This window comes from Vidua chalybeata, chromosome 2 (assembly GCF_026979565.1).
Source record: "Vidua chalybeata isolate OUT-0048 chromosome 2, bVidCha1 merged haplotype, whole genome shotgun sequence".
Classification (NCBI taxonomy): Eukaryota; Metazoa; Chordata; class Aves; order Passeriformes; family Viduidae; genus Vidua; species Vidua chalybeata.
Window position 1 is genome coordinate 26,061,658 of NC_071531.1, and position 23,309 is coordinate 26,084,966.

A 23,309-nucleotide genomic window follows, 5' to 3' on the forward strand; every position below is an offset into this window, starting at 1 on the left:
TAAAAATTTCAGTTATGGTACTAAGCTGTATTTTTTATTTCCTAAAATAGAGTAGAAATTTGAGAATTGGGAGATGGTACCTCCCCACGAGGCCAGATACTGACAAGGTGGTCAGGTGACATGAGGTCTTTCATTATGTCATGAGTTTGCACAGATCACAGTGTTCAGATTGCATGGCTCCCCGTTCGTGTGCATTTCCTCTGGCATCTGTTGAAGCTTTCTGCCTATAGACTAGATGACCTCTTGAGACAATCTCCTCGCGTCTGTCATGCAGTCCTGCCGCACTGATGCTCTTTAAAGTTATGATCTGTTCTGCTTTTTGTGCACCCTTAAAAGGGACAGACACTTCCCAGAAAACTGTGAAGTGGAATAGCCTTCCACCACTAGGAACACAAACGAAATCCTAAAGCTCCGAAATACCTGCAAAAGGTGTGCTCAGAGATTAGAGAAGTGTTGAAAGTTTTTTCACTGGTTCAAACACTTCAAATTAGTTGTGAACAACCCTCGGCTAAAGAAAAGAAAAAAAAACACTACCCAAGAGTTGAGCATGTTTGGGCAGTTAGTATGTATCAAAATAAATTCTAGCAAACTAGGACACTCCTTGTTTGTGCTTGTTCTGTTGACTCGCAAGTGTTTTTCCTACAAGAATTAATGTAAAACAAAAGAGCGGGAGGTGGGTGGGTAGGGACGTGAGATACATAGACGGTTTGAACCCTCAGGCACAGTATATATGACCTAGAGGGTGGAGAGCGGCACTATCAACTGGAGACGTCTTTCAGGAAGCAATTTTTTTCTGCAGCTGGCTTATGGGGTTTGTGTGTGAAAGTTTTTGCTGCTTTCTTAAATGTTATCATGTTACAAACACAATTTCATTATTACCTTCTTTCTTCGATGGCCACTCCCGTCAATTTAATCAAGAGGAATGAAGAAGTGGGGTAATAACCCTAGAGCAGCACGGAGGGGGGGGGGGGGGGAGGGGGCGAGTGGGGGGAGGCATTGTTAATAAAAAACTCCAAAGATTGCTATTTATCTGGAAAATTAATGTAGTGTTTCATTACTATGGTAAAGCACATCAATTCAACCTCTTAAAAAAAAACCCAAAACAACAGAGTAAGGTGTAAAAGTGAATGCGAATATCGTCGACTCGTGAAATGCATCTTCTCCAGCATTCTCTCTGCTGGATTTGTCTGCTACTGCAATGTGGCGGCTCTGTGGTCGTGTGTTCTATTCCCAACTAGTCTTCTTTCCCAGGAAGCATCATCAATTTAGCGAAAGAACGAGCCTTTTACTTCCTGCTCTTCTCTTCATTGCGTTATGAGCAACCTTGTACCGTGCAGGCTTGGTCTTGTGTGCAGAACTGTGTATAGCTTCCTCCCCATCGAACAGCCTTGCATCCACCCCTGTGAGGGGTGATGAACACGACTCTTGAGCTTTCCTTGCTTTCCTGCAGTTTCCACTACAACGGCTCTGCCTTTGTAGCCCCCAGCAACGCTGCAGGTTTTGGGGTTGGCTTTTTTTCCCCCCAAAACTTACAGGACAGTGATGTAATTACATCACATAACCCTCGCTAACATGCTGTTTCTGCGGTCGTCAGTGCACGCAGAGGCTGCACCGCCCCGAGGTGCTTTACTTTTGGGCGCAAGGTTAAGAGCTGCAACCGCCCGAAGGAAAACTTTCGCTTGGATTACCACAAAATCCCTAATTTTAGCAACGATCGCTGCAAGCGAAACTTTGCTCGAGTAACGGCCGGACAAAACGCGATGAGGAAGCACCGGCAGCAGGATGTTGTGGCAACGAAACCGCACGGCCCTGCCCCGCCGGGCCCCGCTCCGCGCCGGCAGCGCGGCCGCGCCCGCGGGCACCGCTCGGCACCGCGGGGCGGGCGGGGAGTCGGAAGAAGGCGCGAAAATCCCGCGCATGCTCCATGCCCGGCTCCCTCCGCGCCTTGGAGCGGCGGGCGGGCGGGTTGGCTTGGCCGCTCCGCGTGTGCCCGTGCGAGGCGCGCCGCGCCCGTGACGTCAGCGCGCAGCGTCAGGGGGACGCACAAAAGTGTAAGTTTCAATTTTTTTTTTAATTTTATTTTAAAAAAAGAAAAAAAGAAGAGATGGGGGAAGAGTGGCGGGGTCGCGCGCGCAGGGTCCGTGGGAGGGTGCGGGGGAGGATCGCTGCGCTCGCTCGTCCCCGCTCGTTTACCCGCATCGCCCCCATTCCCGCGGGCAGCCCCTCGGCGGCAGCGGCGCTGGGCAGGTGTGCGGGGCCACGGCGTGCGGGGGCGGCCGGCCGGGAGCCCGGCGGGCTGGCTGCCGGCGGGGGCAGAGGCGCGCTGGGAAGTGACAGCCCGCCGAGGGAGACCCTCTTGCCCCGCCGCCTCTTCTCCCTGCACCCCCTCCCCAGGAGCGCGGGGGGGAAGGCGGTCCCTGCCGGTGCCCTCTCCTCCCTCCTTGCTTCCCTCCCCTGTTCCCGGGCTGCCGATGTCGATGTCCCGCCGCCTCCCCCCGCCCCTGCCCCCTCCCGCCAGGCCCGCGCAGCCGCCGCACATGTGCAGTCGGGCGCCTCCGCAGCGGCAGCAGCAGAAGCGGCGGCAGCAGCGCGGCGGGCGGGGGGTGCTCCCGCTCCGCGCTCCGGGTCCCTGTCTCGGGGCGGCGGCGGGGGATGGAGCCGGCTCTCTCTGCCTTCGGCCGCTCAGGTGCGGGCAGCCCGCGCCCGAGGATGGGAGCACCAGGGGTTGCGTGGGACGGCGGCGGGGGGCGCCGCCGGCGGCGGCGGGTCGGGCACGATGGGGATGGGGACGGCGCGGAGCCACAGTCCGCCCGCCGCCCCTTCCCCCCGCGGCCGCCGGCGGTGCCGCCGGGCGCGTCCCCCCTTGCCCGCGCCCCCGCCGCCGAGGCGATTAGCGCGGCCCCTCGCTGCCGGGGGGAGGCGGCGCGGGGCTCAGGGCTCTGCCCGGGCGGTGAGGCCCCGGGCGGGGGGCGCGGGCGGGCGCGGGGTGCCCGAGGCGCAGGGGCGGCCGCCGGTCCGTGCCGCCCGGTGCGGCCGCGGCCCGTCTGCCTGCGAGGAGGAGGAGAAAAGCGGGGCTGGAAGGCCCCGGGGGGAGCTGCCCCTGGGGCCTACTTGTGCCTGCTGCTGGAAATGGGGGTGGGGAGGAAGAGGCCGTGATCGCTGCCCGCGCCCAGCGCTCGGTGTTGGAAGGGGCGCAGCTGGACAGGGACCGGCCTCGCGTGGGATCGGGCACGGGCTGGGGGAAGGGCTCGCTCACCCCCGCCGTCGGGAAAGGAGTGCCCCCCACACGTGAGCGTGGGGCTCAGGGGACGAAAAGGTGATGATGGGAAACTTTTCCCTTTTTAAAAACGTGTTTTTTTTTTTTTCAAAAAAGAAGCCTAAATTGTATTTGGTAGTAGTCAATAATTTCAATTGTAAAAACTTTCCCTCCTTTCATTTTTTATAGCTGGTGCTGTCTTTGCTTTCTGCTTTCCAGAAAATAGCATTGTCCCTGTCTCCTGCAGCCATCAAGATTTTAAGACGACTGGTTTTTAGTCTTTGGTAACATGGCAAAAGATGTAAGTATATTTGTAGCACATAAAATGTGGAAGCATAGAATGTTTCTGTTAACAAAAGCAAATGGGGTCAGGCTTTATAATCGCTGGCATTAATGAATATGTGGAACTTTATCTATTCTGTGCATCAAGCCTAGGCTGTTTTCCTGTAGACAGTGTAAACCAGCTTCAGATCTGCTGCAATTTTTTCAGAGTGAATAATCTTGAGACTTCCCTATGCTAATAACAGCACTTGGGCCGTTGTCATTATGTGCATTCATACTGAACACTAAAACAGCTTGGGTTTGGATTGGATTGAAAAAAGCCCAGCACATGTTGTTCACATGGCAGGGCTGTCGTTGACTACTGTTGTCAACTAACGTTGCCTTTCTTGAGTTCAAGAAGGCATCGGGCATTTGAGGGAAGATGGTTCATTCTCCATATGTGTTCACTGTTTATCTTTGTCCACCAAAAGATGCTTGTTGGTGTCTGTAAAAAACAGGCTTTGGGAACTTTCACCATAGATTTCCATTACTGCTGTCGTTAAGGTTTGCAGCTTCGATTCTGTGGCCTGCCTCATGGAACACATTTGTTCTTCACCCCTTCCGGTACTTACTAAAAAAAAAATTCAGTTTATTCTGCTTTTAAGATGTCAGTCATTGTTCATACCTAATATAATAGGGCTTTCATGTTTTCTTATTGAAAATAAGAAAACAGACTAGTCTGTGTTCAAATTAGAACATATCTCCCCTTCAAAATAACCCAAAACCCCTAAAAAACAACAGCATGCAAGCTAAAGGCAAGTGATACAACTCACTGGTTAAACAGCAGGTTGCAGCCTAATGTGGAATATTGCAGCTTTCAAATAGCGGGGATTTCCTTGAAAGAGTGATTGGCTTAAAAAATAATCTTGTAGGGAATTTCAGTAGTTTAGCTGAAAAACATCTTAATGTGTGGAGAAGCAACCAGACATACGTAGTCACTCAAAGCTTGCCTGGAAGAGATAAGGGTGGCCAAGTACATTACAGATAGCAGAGTTCAGGGAATGATAGGCCATATAAGCGGGAAGAAAACGAAAGTGGAGTGTTAGACTAGGAGATGAAATTGAAACAGTTCAAAGTAATTGAGATACCAAAGTACGTTTGTTTAATATTATCTTTTGGGAGAGAGATCAACTAAGCAAAGAGTTGCTAGCACCTGGAAGTACAGATGAATGTCCTGCTAGATCTAAGTGAGAATGAGACATTTAAGAACAAACCTTGTTTTTGAAAGATCTAGTTTATTCTTGGAAAGAGAGTAGTTAAGGAAGAAAGGAAGGAATAACCTACCTCAGAGTATACTTAAGAAATGGGAGAAAGTGCTACAGCTACAAAAAAAAAGGCTTTCAGTATCTTTATTAAAGAAGTAATAAACTGAATTTGGAAAAATTAAAATCTAGGTCAGGTTTTAGGTAAAATTTTAAGTGTACATGAGCATTGAGCAGGGTAGCTAGAAAGGGTGTGAAATCTATACTGAATATTGTCTAACCTGTTCTTAAAAACATCTACATATACTTCAAACCTGCCTCAGGGAAGAAATATGAACTGCTTACCTTTTTGCAGACTGTACCCACCATTACATGACACCTAAAATGTGTAGTGAGTGTTGGGAAATTTAAAATTTCTAGGTCTGGCTGTGGGCCCTATGAATTGTGATTTAATGCTATAACATAGAGGTGTTAATTGGTATAACACTTATTTTAATTTTCAGAAGGGAAGAGATTTATTTCCATATTTTTGTTCAAAGTCCAAGTTCTTTTTCAAGCAGAAGAATGAAATTAAGCATGATACAGACAGTATCACTAAATTTCTGGGCACTGAGTCTCTGAAAACCTGTGTTGCTGTAAATTTAAACAATCTTATGTGAAAATATTGTTGTGATTAATGGCTTGTGGTTCTACCATGTCACCCATCAAGTGCTCTAACTGTCTGTGAGACGTAGTGGTGAAGAAGATGGCATAGTTGATGATTGCTCTTCCCTCTTCCTTCCCTTTTTCTCAGCAGAGCTGAGGTGGCTAAACTGTGGGAAGGGCTGTGCTGCTAAATCCTAAGTCTGGGCTTCAGGTGGCATTTCCATGGGCAGGCATGCTCAGAGTGCTCCAGCCTGGGAGTGCAGGCAAGGTGTGCATCCTGCTGGTGTCCTGCGCTGCCGGGGCCAGTGTGCCGTGATGACAGTGGAGCAGGGAGCCCTGCAGAAGGGGAAGGTGTGGAGACAGTGCACCATGACAGAACACGCTCCTGCTTTATGCTTCTTCCTGCCTGCTGCAGGAGAGCACTTTTCCTTTTATTGTTCCTGTCCAGTTCTTCTGATGCTTCTTTTTAAAAACCATAATTTGATAAAACCTGCTAGGAAAGTCAAATAGTTGTAAGAGTTTGCAGACTGAGACTTTACTTCATAATTGAACAAATGGGGGAATGTGATGGAGAGTACTGGCAAACCCACTGAAATGTTTTTATAAAGAATCAAAGAATTGCAAAAGTAGTGATCAGGTAAGCTAGCAAAATAATGTGTATGAACTATGTGGTCCAGGTCTAAATTCTGTGAATTATTACTTTAAAGTGTATCTCTCTAATGCTTTTCAGAGCATACAATCAAGAGAAAATAAGCAGCAAACATTGATTTGAATTTTTTTTTTCATTTATATTTTGGGGTTTTATGCAAAAATCTTTGATTTCCTCAGCAGTAGTCAGGAAGCTATGAGGTGGGGGGAAAAGGATTCATTCATACATAGCACCTTAATTAAGAGCCTGCAGGTGGAGTTTAAGTGCATAATCACAATCTTATAGCTGGATAACTTGAAAAATGGTAATGTAAAAAGAAACACTAGCTTGTGAAGGTTAAAGTATCCATGAGTATATTACTTTATGTTTTGGGTAGGGGATCTGAAGTGTAGTAAAGATAAAGGGCAAAAAGAAGCAGCATTTTCCAGTGTGATCTGGTAATGGCAATAAGCGCAGCCATTTTTGGGTTTATGAGCACTGATGGAGCTGAGAAGCAATTTAACAGAATCAGGCAGATGTGGTATATCACATTTGATTCAGGACATCTTAGTTCCTAGGTGTTAAGACTTTACTGTTTGTGCAATTTAAAGAAACAATGAAAAAATACATGTGGACAGGAGAAGAGCAATTGGCATGTCTCAAGGACTTGCATACCTTGAGAGTGGGATCGTTGCATTGCTTCTCAGAGTCTGGATGACAAATTGAGGTCAGTAGTTTTTGGTACAGTTTACACCTGCATTTGCACTGTGTGGGAAATTTCTTGGTCCTTGCATATGGACAGTCTCCAGAAACTTCATCTTAGCCAGAACTCCTCTTTCTGATTTAATCGGTGTTGGTCTGAGTTTTCCTCATCTCCTGTGAACTCTTCCGCTACTTACAAATTGGCACCTTCAAGGTAGGAGCTGAAGGAGCCAAATGTCCAGCCAAGGTCCTCAGTCTACTTGTTCTCCTTACTGGATTTGTGGGAGTAATAGTGTGGGGGGAAAGCAGTTCCCTGTGCAATGGTCACCTGTCCACCCTTGGCATGCCTACAACTAGCCAGGGTGCTGCATTGAATGAAGTTGAAGGAATTACTGTAGCAAGAAAGCAAATTTGATACATTAATTTTTTTTCCAGCTCCAGTGTAAGACTGAGCACTTCTTGCTGGCCACTTTTATGTTCAGTTATACATTGAGAATTATTTGTAAATTAAGATGATAAATACTTTTTGTTTTTTAATAGCATTGGTTAATGTACCTTGCACCATTAAATTACCAGCTTCTGTAGCATGGCTGAAGATCCAACTTGTGGTGACCATGTTTCTCCCCTCAGTTACTTCTGTCACTGTTGAACTGTTGAGGCCTCTCAAGGAGCATAAGGAAAGAGAAGCTTGTGGATCTTTTCTTCAAGACTCAGTGTTACATAGGAGAGAAGAAGCAGGAACAGTGGAGTTTATTTTCTGCTGAATTTCTGTACTGTTAATATAAGCACTTGCAGGAACTGGATCTGTTACTGAGGATAGTCCAATGTATGGTGTTATAGTGAATAACAAGAGAAAGGGGCTGTTCAAAAGGAATGAGTGGTTCCTTCTGATCTCCAAAATTACGCTTATCAGAATGGATGAATGATGTAAATGAAAAATCCTTATCTAGTTCTGTTGTTGTGATTGTTTCTGTCGTTCACCATTAGTGGATGGCCGCTTCAAGCCATTTAAAAAATAAATTGTGTACAGATATCTTGAAGTTGAAAAAAAAATTCAAAAACTTTTTAAATCGTCACATCACTGTAAGCCTTCAGAATTTCTCATAGACTAAAATACCTTTCTTGAGAGTTCTTGAGTTACTGTTTCATAGGTAACTAACAGTGGTGTTGGCTTTGGAACTGCTTGTTCTAAAATCAGATTTTTAAATTTATTCTTAAAAAATATGTTCTACTGTCATCTTCTGCTTGAATTATTTTATGAGGGATTTTTCTCTTGATCCCTAGTTTGCATATAAATTACTGTGTCTCTTTAGTTTTTTATGGTACTTTCATGAATCTTATTGAGCAGTAGATATGGCACATATATCCAGTTTTGCAAAGGAAGCCCCGTGAACATGTGGAAATATGAGGACACACCATAAAATGTGCCAAAAGTTCATCACTGATCTAACATTACTGTTTAAGAGATGTACAGACGTGGGAATTAACACTGGTGGTTTATTTTAGTTGAGTATTCAGAGTACATTCAGGTATGTAGTTTAATCTAGTGGATTTATTTCACAGTGTTACTAAATATTTTGCTCAAAGAATATTTTAAAAAACCCACAGCAAACTGGCTTCTTCACACAATTTTACTGGATAGGTTAGTAGGGCTGCTGTTTTTGTGTAAAGTCAAAATCTGTGGTTTTATATTAATTTTTTTGCCAGAACACCATAGAAGTTTTACTTCCATGTTCTTCCATGTGATGTTTCTTCATCAGTCTCGAGCAAGTCTAAAAAAGTTACGTTTGGGATGGATTAAAACAAGAACCCAATGGAAGTAGGAAGACCACTTTATTTTGGACCTTTTTTACATGATGCACTTTCAATCCCTAGAAGGTATTGAGAAGTCTTCAAAACATTCTTCAGACTTTTCTTAAAATACCAGCATACATCTCTCCTTTTATGTTTATTTTTGGGTTATATACTGGAAAATTCGTTGAGGCGGACTAGAGGAGTTAAGTCTTTGAGGAATCTCAAGTGGTCATGCATGTTCTTTGATATCATTTTAGTTCAGTTACTTGATCTACTTCTGTTTGCCTTTAGTGAGTTCTAATATGTCCAGAAGTTTGCAAATTAGTGATCAAATAATATTATGAAATTAGGTCATTTAAAAAAGGTATCTCTGTTTGGGATTTTGAACATTGCTAATTTTTTTTAATTTGCCTTTTCAAAGAAGGCAAAAGAAAAGTGATCTTTAAACTCTCTTTTATACATTCCAGGCATGCAGTCAGAGCTGGTTTTTTCCTCTCTTGGTTTGTATTATAAAATCAGGAAATAGCAGCTCAGAAGTTGCCTGTCACTTTGCCAGTTTATTTGTCTAAATGAAGCATTTTCTTGTAGCCTGTAAGTGTTAAACTTTATTAATTGTATGTGCCAGTTAATGGTAGTGGCTTTATATAGGTATGTTGCAGTATTTTACTGAATAACTACACTGTGATGGCAACAGGCTCAACAAAAATGCAAATTTTAGAAGTTACACTGAGGATTAATTGTTTTGATGTTTGCATTTGATTGCGTGATTATCTATTAATGGAGATTTATTATGGCTAATTAGGAGTGGGAAGAAGAATGGATCAATCTTTGCTAAATGTTGTCTATATTGAAACAGTTCTCAGGTAGCAGACAACTTGATTTTAAAGATGAACAGTGGTCCATATTCCCCAAAAATGCTTCTGGCTACTTGTCTTATGTTACATTTGCTAAGGGTTCCAGAAATGCATTATTGGTTATGCAGATTTGTAACAGAGAAAGTTACTCTGTGGGCCACTGGAGCCTTGTAATACACTGATAAGGGGGTTGATGAGGCAAATGGTTCTGGAAGGGTCTTGTGTAATGTTATGCGTTGATTTCAGCTGTGGTTCAGGTGCCAATGAAAAAGCTGCTATGAAGTCTTGGTTTGGCTGGGAAAACAGCAGTCTCTTATGGTCACACCTAGAATGGTTGCAGGACGTAGTTGTGGAAGTGGCTGCTGCTGGTACCTCCACATGTGGTTATTTAGTCCAGGAGGATACTAATGATGATTTTATTATCTGATTAATTTATGTGGTAAAAGTGGAAAACCAGTGCTTTGTTGTCATGTTCACCACTAGCAGTCTAGTATTCAATTCTGTTTCATTCTTACAGCTTCACGGTTAGTTTCGGGGCCATCAGCTTTCAATTTTGCAAGGGTTGTATCACTTGAGTAATTGAATTAACTGTAAAAAGCAACACCATGGAGTGACTTTTGAGGTGTTTTTGATCTGTTGACTGCTTAGATAAGACCACCATTTGACTTGTCTTCAAAGTGAGTTAATTTAATTTTTGCTGCATTCTGGATGTGTTGCTCTTGTCAGAAAGAAAAGCCAATAAGCTAATGGTCTTGACATATTCTGCAGTAAAGGAGACCTTGGGTGTAATTTTGTGTATTGCTCGGTGTCCAACTTACCTGCAGTATCAGCAGAGCCTGTATTGACAGTGCTTGACTGCACTTCTCATCTGTATTCAGCTTTTTGCCTTCATAATTCTGTGGTATCCAGACCTTTATTTTGGTGCTTTGACTATGCCTTGTTAGTTAAGGTGCTAAAAATTCAAATGTACTCTTTGGAAAGCTCATTTTTATGGTGTAGCTCATTGCTGAGTGGTTGGCAGAAACATTAATCTTGAAGATACTGCCATGAACTGAGGATGTGATATGATTTATCTCTGTTCCAGAAAAAGGCTACTGAAACACAGTAAAACAACACATCTGAGAATTTTGAAGAATCAGACTGCAGCAGCCCAACTTCAAAAGTTTTATGTTATTTATACAGTAAAGAATAGTTCTCACTGGCTTAATTTTCAAAATGAAATCCAAATGTTTAAAATTTAAGAACTTTTTGCCCTTTTCTACAGTATTCCTCTACTTAATATCTTGATTGCCCTTTATTTTTTGCAAAAATGAAATGGATGTATCATAAAAATAATCTTTTGCAGTTGCTTAATAATTCATTCCCAGAGCATGTTTGCTCTGGTCCCTGCATGAGATGAGAAACCAATGGGTAAGTAGTTCATTATCATCTTGTTATAAATGGCATTTGCATATGGATAGGGATGAAAGAAGAATAAAGGTTGTTTAAGCAGTCTTAAAATAAAGTTGTTTATTTCTGATTATAAGCTTTATTCCAGTTCCACTTTGTAACTTTGCTTACTTTCTGTTGCTTCCTGATGTTGAAATAAGGCAAACAAAAAAAGGAACCCTGCATTGTCAATGAAGTGACCCATAGTAAAATTGCATGGCACGGAGCCTTTGGACATGTTGCCTTTGAAATGACTGGGGATCATCATGGATGGAGTTAGTTGCAGTTTTGCACAAGATGGGTGGTTGTTTGCTAGTTGGCTTTGCAAATGCCTGTAGACAGCAGAGATATCGTCCTGGTCATGTAACTGTGGAATTGTTATGGTTGAAAAAGACCTCCAAGATCAAGAAGTCCAGCCATAAACCCAACAGCACCAAATGCCCTGACAAGCTCTGGGTGGAGATGCTTTTCTTTCCCAATTCCTCCATTTTCTGATTCTGTCATCGCTACTTCTTTCCTAATTTATTTTCAACTTCTCTGAGTTCCAGCTTATTTCCCCTTTCAGTTGTAGTTTAGATTGTGTTCGTTTTCCCACTTCCCATGTTCTTCCCTCCTTCTCACAGGATTTGATCTTGTTAAAGCTCTCTTAGGTTCTTGTCAATTGTATTGCCTGTACTTTTTCAGTGACTCACAGTTTCTCTACCTCAACTCCTAATTATTCTATCTTCCATCTGATTTTCTGGCTCATTTTTTGTGTCTTTCCCAGCCAGTCCCAAAATTCTCTTTTTCAGACTGTGTCATTCTGACTCCCATTCTTTAACCGTTCTTGTATCTGTGGCACCTGTATCTCTTTGTCAAACCCAGCCCTGTGCCTCCAGTCTCTATGGGCTTCATCTGCTGTTAACAACTGAAAAGTTCTTTTCTGAGAACCAACCTTGTAGCAGGTACCTCTGTTTCCATGTACCTCTACCATTTTTGCTCTTCTTTCGGCACTTTTTCAGGTAGTGTTCTTAAAATAGGCTCATTACTTAGAAGCAGGGTAGAAGAGGTATTTCCGTGGCACAAAAGCACCCTTCTCTTCCCCATACTTATTTGAAGAAGTGTGGGGCAACGTGCCTCTCGGGTTAAATCTCATATACATAGCACATGTACTCGTTCAGTCTTGTTTTTGTCAGATAAACTTACTGCTTTTATAGGTTCTTTGTCCTTTTGTCCAAATTCACCTTGCATGTTTTCCTGTTCAGTTTAAAGGTTCAGTGAATAATTTGATGCTAGTTTTTATTAACAAATTGAATTGCGAGGCTGGAAAGCTGTGGAAGAAATTATATTTTTGTTGTTAGGATATTGATTTTCTAGTGCATAACTTCAGAGACTGCAAATAGTAACTTGTTTGTAAGATACTAAATTATTCTCTTGTAATCTTTAGGGATTCTTTAATAACTGAAATTCTCTGCATCTTCAGAAAATTTTGTTTCAGTTTAACTTCAGTCCCAACAAAAAGATGCTTCCCAGTTTACTGATTTTCAGGCTGAGGGCACTTGTAGTGCCTTTTAGTTTTCACTTGTAAACAAAACAGAAATAGACTTCCCAGTCCTTAGGACTGCTGATGATCTCATAGCAGGCTAAAGCTAACTTTAGTTGATTTTTTTTTTATATGTTTAGTCCTTCAATTAATTTCTTAGGAGCTCTGAATAATGAGTGGAGACCAAACTTCAGTGATGGTTGGGATCTTCACCACAGCTTCAGCAGTTCAAATTGCCTGATCTACTGATTTGTCCAGTGGGCTTTACCCTCCTTTCTGGTGATCTGTGGGAAGATACTAAGTTATTACAGCTTAGATGCTGTGTTGGATGTCAAAAGCTATTTTTTAAAATCATTGTTGGCTTTGTTGTAGTGTGTGAAGGATGAAGGCTGTATCTGTATCTGTTGCCTGTTCAGGATTTCAGGGGTTTCTTTTTGTAGCCGTAGATATAGCTAATATGTGTCTTCAAAGAGCAAAACTTTGCTGAATTGTGAAGTTGAACACACTTAATAAGCTTTCAAAATCAGATGTAAAGAGCATTATTATTTCAAGCAGCCCCAGGATCACCATCAAAGGATGTAATGCATCTTGAGATTGAGAATCAGGAGAAGATGAGAAGAAACTGTGGAATACAAAAAGAATACAAAGGAAAATAGTAAAAATCCAAATACCTTGTTACAAGTAGCTTTATAAGACCTAAAAACTAAGTGTATTTTCTCATCAGAAAATAGAATTTCCTTCATGTCTGAACCCTTCCTGACAGAAAGTTTCCATTGGGGAAAATCCAATACTTTTCCTGGCTGCTTTTTTTTGGGGGGGGGGGGGGGAGAGGGGTGTTGGTTTTGGTGATGTTTTGGGGTTTTCTTTTTTTTTTTTTTGGTTCATTGTGAATCTGCAACTATAATATACTGAATGGAAGCTATAGTCACATTTTCCTCTATTTTCTTTCTTTTGGGCACTATGCTACATAGGTCCCAGAGGAGTAATCCTGGTGCTTCCTTCAAAATAAACTGGCTTGAAAAATAGGGAGAATGGCCTCAAAATATACACTGAGAGATGTTTTGTCTAGTGTTTCCATTTCAGAATAAAGACAGCAGAATTCTCTATGGGATGGAAGTTTTGCTTTTCAGTTTTCTTTGACCAAAACTTGTCCCTTCAACCAGGGATAAGTTTTGCTCACCTTAGAATTAAAAGTGTATCCAGAAGTGTGAAGAGCATACTGGGGCTGGAATAACAGAATTTTCATTATAAATAATAGCAGCTGGGGGTACTGTTTTGCTGGGGGATTCATGGTACTCTTTCCAAATAGCTTTCTTGAAGTCTTTCTGGGCATATGCTTACAAGTGAGTTGAATATTTACATGCCATTTTAATGGCTAGAGGTGAACCTTTAGTAAGACATTGGTAGAAAGGTGGTGAAACTCCTATATTGGTCATTAGTCCCTAAGGAGACCCCAATAACAATCACTGATTGTTATTCAGTGATTGCTATTTTCTGAATTGTCACAATTTGTTTTCTTCTATTGATTAAGTGTGGTGTTTTTTCCCAAATATTCTCTAGTTTTTCAGTGACTTTTGTACTTTCAGTCACACAAAAGCATGGTATAGGGCATATATCATTAACCTGAACCTTTGTAATGCTAGATTAAATTATGATTTTTGGAGTTGCATATTGTTTTGGGTAATGCTTTCAATGTTTTAATTATGCAGAAGAAGACTTGAAGCTTATGAAATTATTTGATACTTTGATGATGATTCATTTACTTAAAATGAATCGCAAAGATTCTACTGGAGACATTCAAATTTTTAAAAAATAGAAAATGGAAGGGACCAATAAGTAGTTGACTTCTGAATTACCTAATTTTCCAATTACTGAAATAGTGATTTGAAATAATACTTGAATTTGCTGAATATCACAGCTTAAATATTTGATTTTGGAATATCACTGTAACTGACATGCGCTTGGTGCAGGCTTCCTTTTGCATATTAAACCAATGAATGGATTTAATAATTCAAAATTATTAATGTGCTTAAATACATTACAGGTTAAAATAGCCATTTTCTCGGTGGTTTTCTGATCAAAACCACAATATATTAAATGCTTTCCCATTCTCATTTATAATCATTCTTTATTCTTATGGTAAAAAGAATTTGCAGGTGTCCTGAGTACAAGCCTCTTTCTGCTGTGGAATACAAACTTAAGTACTGCATTGAAAGAAATTATGACGATGAGACTGCACTTCCTGCATGGTTTAACACTTCTGTTTTGAAATTTAGATAAAATGGGAGTATAAGGTAACAGCCAAAATTTTTCCTTCATGTTGTTCCAGTGTTCTGGAATGTCATGCTGCCATATTGTAGCCCTAATAACATCTTTGTACACTATACTGGTCTCATATTGACGAGTATATCTTTTATTTTGGAGGTGTCAGATGTAGTCTGTTTCCTTTCTGAATTATGTGGTTAAACGTGATGAAGAGTGAGGCTTGTAAAGAGTTCTTGTGCTTGGGAACAGGGTGGTAAAACTTTGTCGTTTGTTCAAGTGGGTCTTAGAAATCTCTGCTGTGGGCAAGAAGGAGGACAGGCAGTGTTCTGAAACAACTGAAAAGTTGTTGCAGCCTTCTAAAACTATACTATTGTGTTACTTTTTAGGAGGGGGGAATGGAGGACAGAACTGCCACAGGCTTTTCATTCTATCCATCACTTCTACTGTCTGCCCACTTACGGTTTCTCTGTGCATCCAGGTCCTATTTACTGCCGTGCCATTACAGGCCACTGCTCTTTATACCTTTATTCCAGCTTGTCTCCTATGCTCCATCATCTTCTCTCCCCATTCACTGAGGAGAGAAAGTTTCCTGCTTAAAGTTTCGTGTCTTTGGTAAGAAATCCTTGGTCTGATATACCTGGATAATAATGACTCCACAGCATCACCTAGTGGCTTCCTTGTTTTCCCGAAGTTGTGGCAGATCTCAAGTAGGGCTTTTCAGGTGGACTTGCAATGGAGAAGCTTTGCTGCTGACTGACAGCAAAGCACTTGATTCTTGCTCAGAGTTGTCAGTAAGCCTGTGTGTACCCGCAGTGTGCAAAATGCAGCTCAGGACTTTTCAGCCTCTGGAACACCATATGCTACACTGTGGTTAAGTACAGGTATTGACTTTCTTGCTGTTGTTTCTAAATGGAAACAGTGTGTCCTGTGTTCATTAAATATTTTTCAGAACTGTTTTGTCTACAGCTACAAAGAAAATACTGCATCGTGTTCTCTATTCAATTAATAGTATTTTGAAAAGTAATCCCTTTGTGAGGTTTCTCAATGGATGGTGATGACTTTGTAAACCTTATGTCACCCTATAGCTTTTTTCATTTTAGAGGTTTTTATTCTGATCTTTAAAAAATAATAACTGAAAGGCTCAATATATTTCTTATTAATGATATTTTTCCTGATTAAAATGGACCAGGCACTCTCCACTGCCTGTGCTGTTTTTGCTGTAATGTTTTTACCTTGTGTATTAGGTGAGTAGTATCTACAGAGAGAAAGGTGTAGTTGCAGTTGTCTATTAAAACAGTGCATACAAACTGTAAGAGCTTAGGACACAAATAGCAAAGTAGGTGTAAACTGATTTTCTGCTTGCTCTTAAAGAATATGGCGTTTATAAAATCAAGTCCTTAAATTTGACAAGTACTATACCCCAAACAGTTCATAGTGGCAGGTTTGTGACAAAATGAGAGTGGTAGCAGTAGAGGCTACTGGTAAGATACCTTTCATCTTTACCAAAAGGCTATCTGTGTTTGTAAAATTATTAAAAGTTGCTTTCTTTAACAGGCTGGACTAATTGAAGCCAATGGAGAGCTTAAGGTGTTTATAGACCAAAACCTAAGTCCTGGAAAAGGTAAGAACACAATTCTTGGTAAGATTCTCCATTTCTTGTTTTTTAGTTGTTATGCATTTTACTGACTTTAAACTGCTTTCTTAGCATAGTTTTTGTAAAGTTTTTCTTAAGTTATATGATCAATAAGCAAACTGTAGATTTGCTGTGGTTTATAATTGTCTTAAAACTACAGGTGCAGTTCAGTGGTGGTTTGTTGTACATGTGATCTCCTTAGTGTAGCTTGTGTTGAAGTATAAAGACCAGGATGTTCTGAAGCATCTTTGAGGCTCTGTGTTTTAGCAAATGGAAAAAAATGCAGGAGGGAAGAAGTTTAAAATGGGTTATGACAGTTTTTACGATAGCGCATCCACTCTCCTGCAAGTTTATCTCAAAATATATTGTGAACAGAACTGTTTCGGTCTTGCAGATAATGCCTGTGCATGTATGATAATGTAATGTCATTAAGCAATTTTATAAAACACAAGATAAAAATTAGAACTAGAATTTGATACGTGAGCTAAAAGACTGAGAGTGCCTAAGCATTTGGGGAGTTAGGAGCTGCACTTTCCCAGTTGGCGTAGTTGGGGGAAAAAACCAGAAGTGGCACTGAGTTCCAGCCACCTGCAGTTCTGGACAGCTATGGCATGTATGTAACCTCTTCTGTAAACTCATTATGCTACATTTGAAGACTACATTTCATATATTCTTACAAGAGGGCTGTTTCCAAAGTGAGACTGTAGAACTCTTCTCTAATTCCAGTAAAGTATATTCTTGTCAGTTTATGCATTCTGCTGGTGACAGTTGTTTATCAGGTCAATAATTTTCTTCAGCATGTTTACTGACTCTTGTAAATAACAACTGAGTATGTTAACAGTCTTTAGTAGTTTGGCAGCCAATTAGTCACTGTTTCCTAGATTGCTCATCAGATGTGCTCTTTGTCCTCTGTGTTTTCCTTATTGTATCTTTTGAGCCTTTTTGATTGCTTTCATCAACTTTCTTGAATACAAGTGACTAAAACAGTATGTGGGACTCTCAAGTGAAGTGTCAGTCATTTTTGTATGGAGAGATCAGTAATTTTTCTGTGTAATGTTATGTTTGGTTCATAGGCACCTCATAATATGTTTTGGTGAAATGACCATTTTCCTTTGTTGTTGCTTTCAAATAATGACAGTCTGCTTTATTCTTGTGTATGACAGATGGTGTCCTTTGATAGGCTGTATGAAGTAAGGTGAAATTTATATTAACACAGTCATCTGCTTACTGTCTGTAAACCTTACTGTTGACTAATATACTGGCTTTAAGCATTGTTGGAATACTCCAATACTCCCAGATTAATTTGTAGTCCAGTTCAAGTGAACTCCTTTAGTATTACTGCTCTAGTATTTTATATACCATTTCAGGAAACCCATTTAACTTCTGTAACCATCAGTAGGTACAGCAAGTATTTTATTGGCATCTCACTAGGCTCTGTCTTGGACATTTCCTAGTCTAAAATACACACTGCTTTACAGAAGGGGGGTATCCCACTAATCTGTCCTGTTCTGCATTTGGTGGAGAGGGCACTAAGGGTTGAGTGAAGACACGTATTAACTGGCAAAGGTGTATTTCTATAAACACAGTCACACCCCCCTGAGCTAGAGAAGTGTGCAGGTAGGTACCTGATCCTTAACAGCTGTACCCTATATCCTAACCCTGTGCACAAAAAAAGTGGGGTTTTTTTCAGGGCAGATACTTTAGGAGGGTACATTTTACACCCACATAAGTGTCTAGACCCTGTTACAGTCAGTGGAGATCTAGTCAAAACAGTGCAGTCTAGACAGCAAGAACTGGAAATATGACTCTTCCATTATTTCATAGCTCTAAGTAGAACTGATCAAATTGGAGGGCATTTTATTGCTTATAGAATTTTGTAAATAAATTCAAGTTCTTAAGTAGTTTATTATAGCCCTGCACTTTGTCCAGTTTGAGAGTAGAGCTCTCTACTCTCAATGTATGACACAGCAAACTGAACTATCCTCAGCCCATTTCTGCATCTTACTGCTTTTAGGGGAGTTCTGTGAAGTTAATAGAAAGTAACTAATTCTTAATATAGAGAACAACTATTTCTCTTAGCTTCATCAATTTGTGGATATTGTGTGTGTTTTATGTGCAGGCTCTGTGGTCTTGATCAGAGACTTGCAAATATTTGTCACTAAAGTACTCAGGTATCAGAATTTATTCACTGAAGTAGTACTTTTTTCCTTTGCCACTTTTTATAATTTTTAGGGGGTTTTGTGCAGTCTTTAAATGTTGACTGACAACTACATGCAAAGTACTACGCTCTCTCTGAAAGTAGCTGTCTGCATTGCATGCCATTATATCAACAAGGTGCTGTCCTCTTGCTATTTTTTTAAATCTGTGCAAAATTTCTCTTAATTCCACAATGGAGAGGATTCAGTCCAGAACAGTCATGGAGTAAGCTTTCCATAGGGTAGCAGAAGTGTATCTGGTATACTTCTTAGGGTGAGTTGAAGGTGGTTAGGGAAAAAATCTTTATGTTCTTATCTGGTGGTCACCATTTAAAGGTCTTTCTTTATGTGTCTGTTTGTTTGGGTTTTTGGTTTTGTTTTGGTTTTTCTTCATCTTCCCCTTTGGATTTGTATTTCTTTTAAGGAAAGAAACTTTGTATTTTTCTTTGTATTTCTTTTCTAGAAGTTGCAAGTCAATCACAAGGAGAGATTGAGAGTACATTACATGATTGATATTGGTTGTGGGGTCAAATCTTCCTACTGTGTCAGATGAGTGGTTTGTTTAGCCCAATCTCCTGCCCTTGACAACAGTAATGGGGCAGGCTCTTGAGGGAGAATGCAGGAGCCTGGCTGCTTTTTGAAGTTCATTCTTCTTATGCACATACAGCACTCAAAGTCACTGGATTAGTAATGCCAGAGGGTGCATTCCATCACAGTATTGGAAAAGTCCAACTTTGAAACTCAGTGGATTGAGAAGAAAATCCACCAAGAAATCTATTACTTCAGTTTCTACTTGTTGCTAGCCAAATGTGAAAGGAGGAGGAGTTCAGCTGTCAGAGGAATAAAGGTTTTAAGGGGAATGGTAGAGGACAAAAAAATGACTTGTGTGCTGGGTCATAGGGACATGCTTGGAAAAACCGGGTTAAAGAGAAAGAGCAGAATATTGTTACTGAAACGGTTCTATAACATCATTGTCAGCAGTCTGTAAGGTATGTGACTAAGTGGTAGGTATATGGCTCAAGTATGAAAGATAAGCAAAGATTGACTTTTCTGGCCAAAACAGGTTCATGATGCAAAAGTTCTCACAGCCTGAACAGCTTTGTTGCAATTTGCTTTCAAAATTGACTGTGAATGAGCTTGTGTAAATTTTTAATCTTCACTGGCAGAAGTATGGTAACTGGATAAGTTCTTTTCAGACTTGAGTTTTGGTGGTAGGGTTATGTTGCTGTTGTTTCTTAGATGAATAATAAAGAGGGGACATCACCATCTTGCTCAAAAAAATCCTAAAGATTTGGAATCAGATAGAGAGGGTATGTTAGAGAATAATCCCTGTATGCAAGTCTTATCCATACACTCATTCCCTGACTGTTCATTAATGTCTGCTGACAGAAACAGGTTACTAGTGTAGACAACCTTTTTACTTCAGCAAACAGGGATGTGCTTCCACTTATCTCATGGAGAGACTGATCTCAGAGACTGGTCTCAGCCATGACCTCCAGATTAGGATTTGTGTTTTAAAACAGAGACAGACTTTATTTATTTTAAGAGGATAAAACAGTATGGAAAAAACCCCAAACAAAAACACAACAAGCCTCAAAAACCCAATCAACAATCCCACAAAGGTTTGTTTATAATGAGTAATGCATGCAATTTTGAATAAATTAGTCATGCACATAAAATAGCTTTCTAGAAAATGCTCTAAAAATGTATTGCTTCAAAAAAGTCTCTACTGTGAAGTAGGAGGTATCAAGCTATTTGTGGTAGAAATGAGATGGTAGCTTGTGTTTCCTCCAGTGTTTGTGCAAACTCCAGAAGTTGCCTGTAAATTTGCCCATGTTTTCTGATACCCCTGTGTATTTCCATTAGTGGAGTGTAACACTCCATATAGCCCTGAAAAGAAGTATGACTGTGAAAGGTTTGTTTTACTTGGTAACCAGAAAGGTGGTTTCCAACTGCCTAATTAATTTTGAGAGTTAGCAAATACATATGGTTTGGAAGGATAGAAAGAATTTTTAATAGGGGCTGAACTAGCAAAATTTCCTTACGAGTTTGTGTTTTCTATTGGTTACTTGGCAATGAATTTTAGAAACTGAGAAATTTTGCTGTTTCTGGAGAATACATTTTGAAGAAAACTTACGTTCTGGTCCATGTCATATTCAGATGAATGTTGATATTGAAGTATTAAATAGAACACCATTCAATTCTAGTTCTGCCCCTCACTTGTGGAGAAATTTGGATGAAAGAAATTATTTGCTTCAGATGGATGAGAGGGAAAAGGTAACCAGTGGTATTAATATTGTATTGAAATTAAAGCTTTTCGTTTAAAAATTACTCAGAAAGAAAAGTTGGATCTTCTCTTAAGCCAGTAGGTGGCATTATTGGTATGTAACCAGAAAATGCTTTTAAGGTATGTCTCTAGCTGCTTTCACTGCTTACGCTTTAAAAAAAGGTTTCACATTTTATAGGCTAATTATATTTACATTTCAGATTTGAATAAATCAAAGACAAACATGTAACATTTTAAGGTGTGCTTAGACTCGTGTTTCAACACTGCCTAGCTATAAGGTTGTTTTGTTCTTTTAATTTATGTGATAAGAAACTTGCAGTGTAATGTTATTGTTACTTTCATTTGAAAATTCATACTCCCTGATTTTTAACTGACTGGAATTGTTCCTCTGGAATAGAACAAGAGATCAATTTCAGAACCCATGAATTATGCTTCAGCAAACAGATACATGCTTGAAATTGGTTATAAAATGCATATGTATTACTGCAGCTGAGGAAAATCCAATTAATGTTGTCTAAAGTGAAGCTAAGGAAATAAAACTCTTTCTGGAAATAGAAACAGAATTTTGGAAAGTCTAGAAATGCACCCCAGTTTATTTCAACACAGACTTGGAAAAACTGGTTTGTAATAGCTGAACTATTACTAGTCATATATAAAGATGGTAGGAATCACATAGAAGTCTGAGTTGATGTAATCAGTTAGTGAGTACTGCACACTGGGAGACATGGATTTCTGCACAAAAGTTCAGAATTGCTGTATAAGCATGTTTGTTGTCTTAACAGGATGGTGTGGCTTCTTCAGTAAGTAGAGGTGGTTTTACTTGGCTTGGCACACAACTGGAGACAATCATCTGTGTGTTGTCACACAGAGACCCTGAAAAAGAATTCTGTGTCTTCTGAAAATTAGCATATAGCTAACTAATAAAATAACAGGAAATATCTATGATGTTCCTGACAGAGATGTTAACAACTGCAACATCACAGGAGTGATGTGAGGAATCAGCTCCCAGGATATAATTGTCACCTCTATTTTATGACAGAATTTAGTTTGTTAGAGACTGCATTACAAGGGAACTGAGTTGTTTTTTGTTGACTGCTCTCTTTTTCTCAAGTAAAGAAAACATAAAGGCAAGTTACTTCAGAAAATGGTAGAGTATCTGGAGTGAATGGGATTTTCTGCCCCTGAGGCAAGGAGTACCTCAGCCTATCCTCTCTATCCTGAACACAAAATTCAAAGTCACTACTGTTTCAAGAACTGGAGCAGTCAGCTTTTCAGGAGATCTACCTCACTGTCTGCAGAGGGCACTCATTTCTTTCATACTGTGTCTTTTTTTCTATGTCATCTTAAGATTTTTAAATGTTCTTAATTAACTGCATCACCTCCCTTTAAACTGTCAAAATTCTGCAAGGGATTCCTTCTTTTTGGTAAAACTCTTTGGTTTGTTTTTATATGCAAGCAAAGGTCCAGTTGACCAGTAGCCAAAGAGAGCACTTACTTGTTTGTAGACAGATAAATAGTAGGTTTTGTTAGAGTGCTGCTTCTTTTGATCTGCAAATTTTTTATGCCATTACTCCTTGATTCCGCCTGCATCATTATCTTGTATTTGGAGGTATTCTGGACATCATACTGCTGAAGTTCTACTCCCCTTTAGGTTTAATGATTGCTTTTAAGTTACAAAAAGTAGTTTTCCAAACATTTGTGACACTGAGAATGTAAGTAGTAGTAGTAGTTATATCCTTCTCTATACTTTGTTTTTTCTGCTCTACATGGCATTTCCCTGTGGTTCTCAAAGTCTTTAAGGGGGAAAAAAAGATGTGTCAGTATTAGCAGTATTAATAATTTGTTTTGAAAAGAAGACTTGATGCCAGTAAAACTGTTTGCAAACTTATGGTTTTAATTTTTACATGCTGTTATGTACACTGTATGTTGTCTACAAAATACAGGATTGTTGGGATTGCAGTGATTGCTGAGTAACAGTAATTAAGAAATTAGTAATAAGATTTGTTTGAGAAACTGAGCTGTCAGTCACTTGCAAATCTAAGTTGATAAAATTACTTCTGCTTGTATTTAACAAACAAAAACCCTCCCACATATTATGAGCCTTTGAAAATGCAGATGAATATGAGTAAAATGTTTGCATGTGAGGCAAATGAGAAAATCGAATGCATTTGGACAGAGACATTGAAACTATCCTCTTAAAAGTTTTCTGTATAATTGAGCAGTTATACTCATTACAGCTTTTATAAGTTGACTTTGACTTTGCTTTGAATGGTGATGCTTGTGTTACTGTTCTTTCACTTACACTTATGTTTCCTTGCCAGTCAGTTTGTGCTGTACAGAAAGATGAACCTTGCAGTTTCCGTTTAGAGCCATGTTGGTTCAGTTGCAGGAATTAACTTTGGCACAGCACTACAGGAAATGTTAGCGTAATTAAAAAAATTAAAGAAACATAGTGTGTGCTCTTTCCTTCACATGGATGTTTTAGTTGCAAGATAGTTATTTCTGTTCAGAAAATAAAATTATTAATAACAGGAGGCTAGAGGCCGTCTAATAAACCTTACCTTCAAAGCAGGATCA

The 23,309-nt window shown here is 40.1% G+C and overlaps 1 protein-coding gene across 7 annotated transcripts in view; it reads left to right on the forward strand.

The window, feature by feature from the left end:
• The first annotated feature begins 1,967 nt into the window (after positions 1 to 1,967).
• Positions 1,968 to 23,309, forward strand: part of TFDP1 (transcription factor Dp-1) — a 37,460-nt gene continuing 16,118 nt past the window's right edge. For 2 of the 7 annotated variants that reach the window (XM_053935545.1, XM_053935551.1), the window contains exons 1-3: positions 2,581 to 2,686; positions 3,446 to 3,557; positions 16,172 to 16,238. In XM_053935545.1, coding sequence (XP_053791520.1) covers positions 3,546 to 3,557; positions 16,172 to 16,238 — 79 coding nt within the window. In that variant the 5' untranslated portion in view covers positions 2,581 to 2,686; positions 3,446 to 3,545. Of the gene's footprint in view, positions 2,052 to 2,579; positions 2,687 to 3,250; positions 3,317 to 3,445; positions 3,558 to 16,171; positions 16,239 to 23,309 lie in introns of those variants that run through there. The other 5 variants (XM_053935549.1, XM_053935548.1, XM_053935547.1 and 2 more) reach the window with 5 other exon arrangements.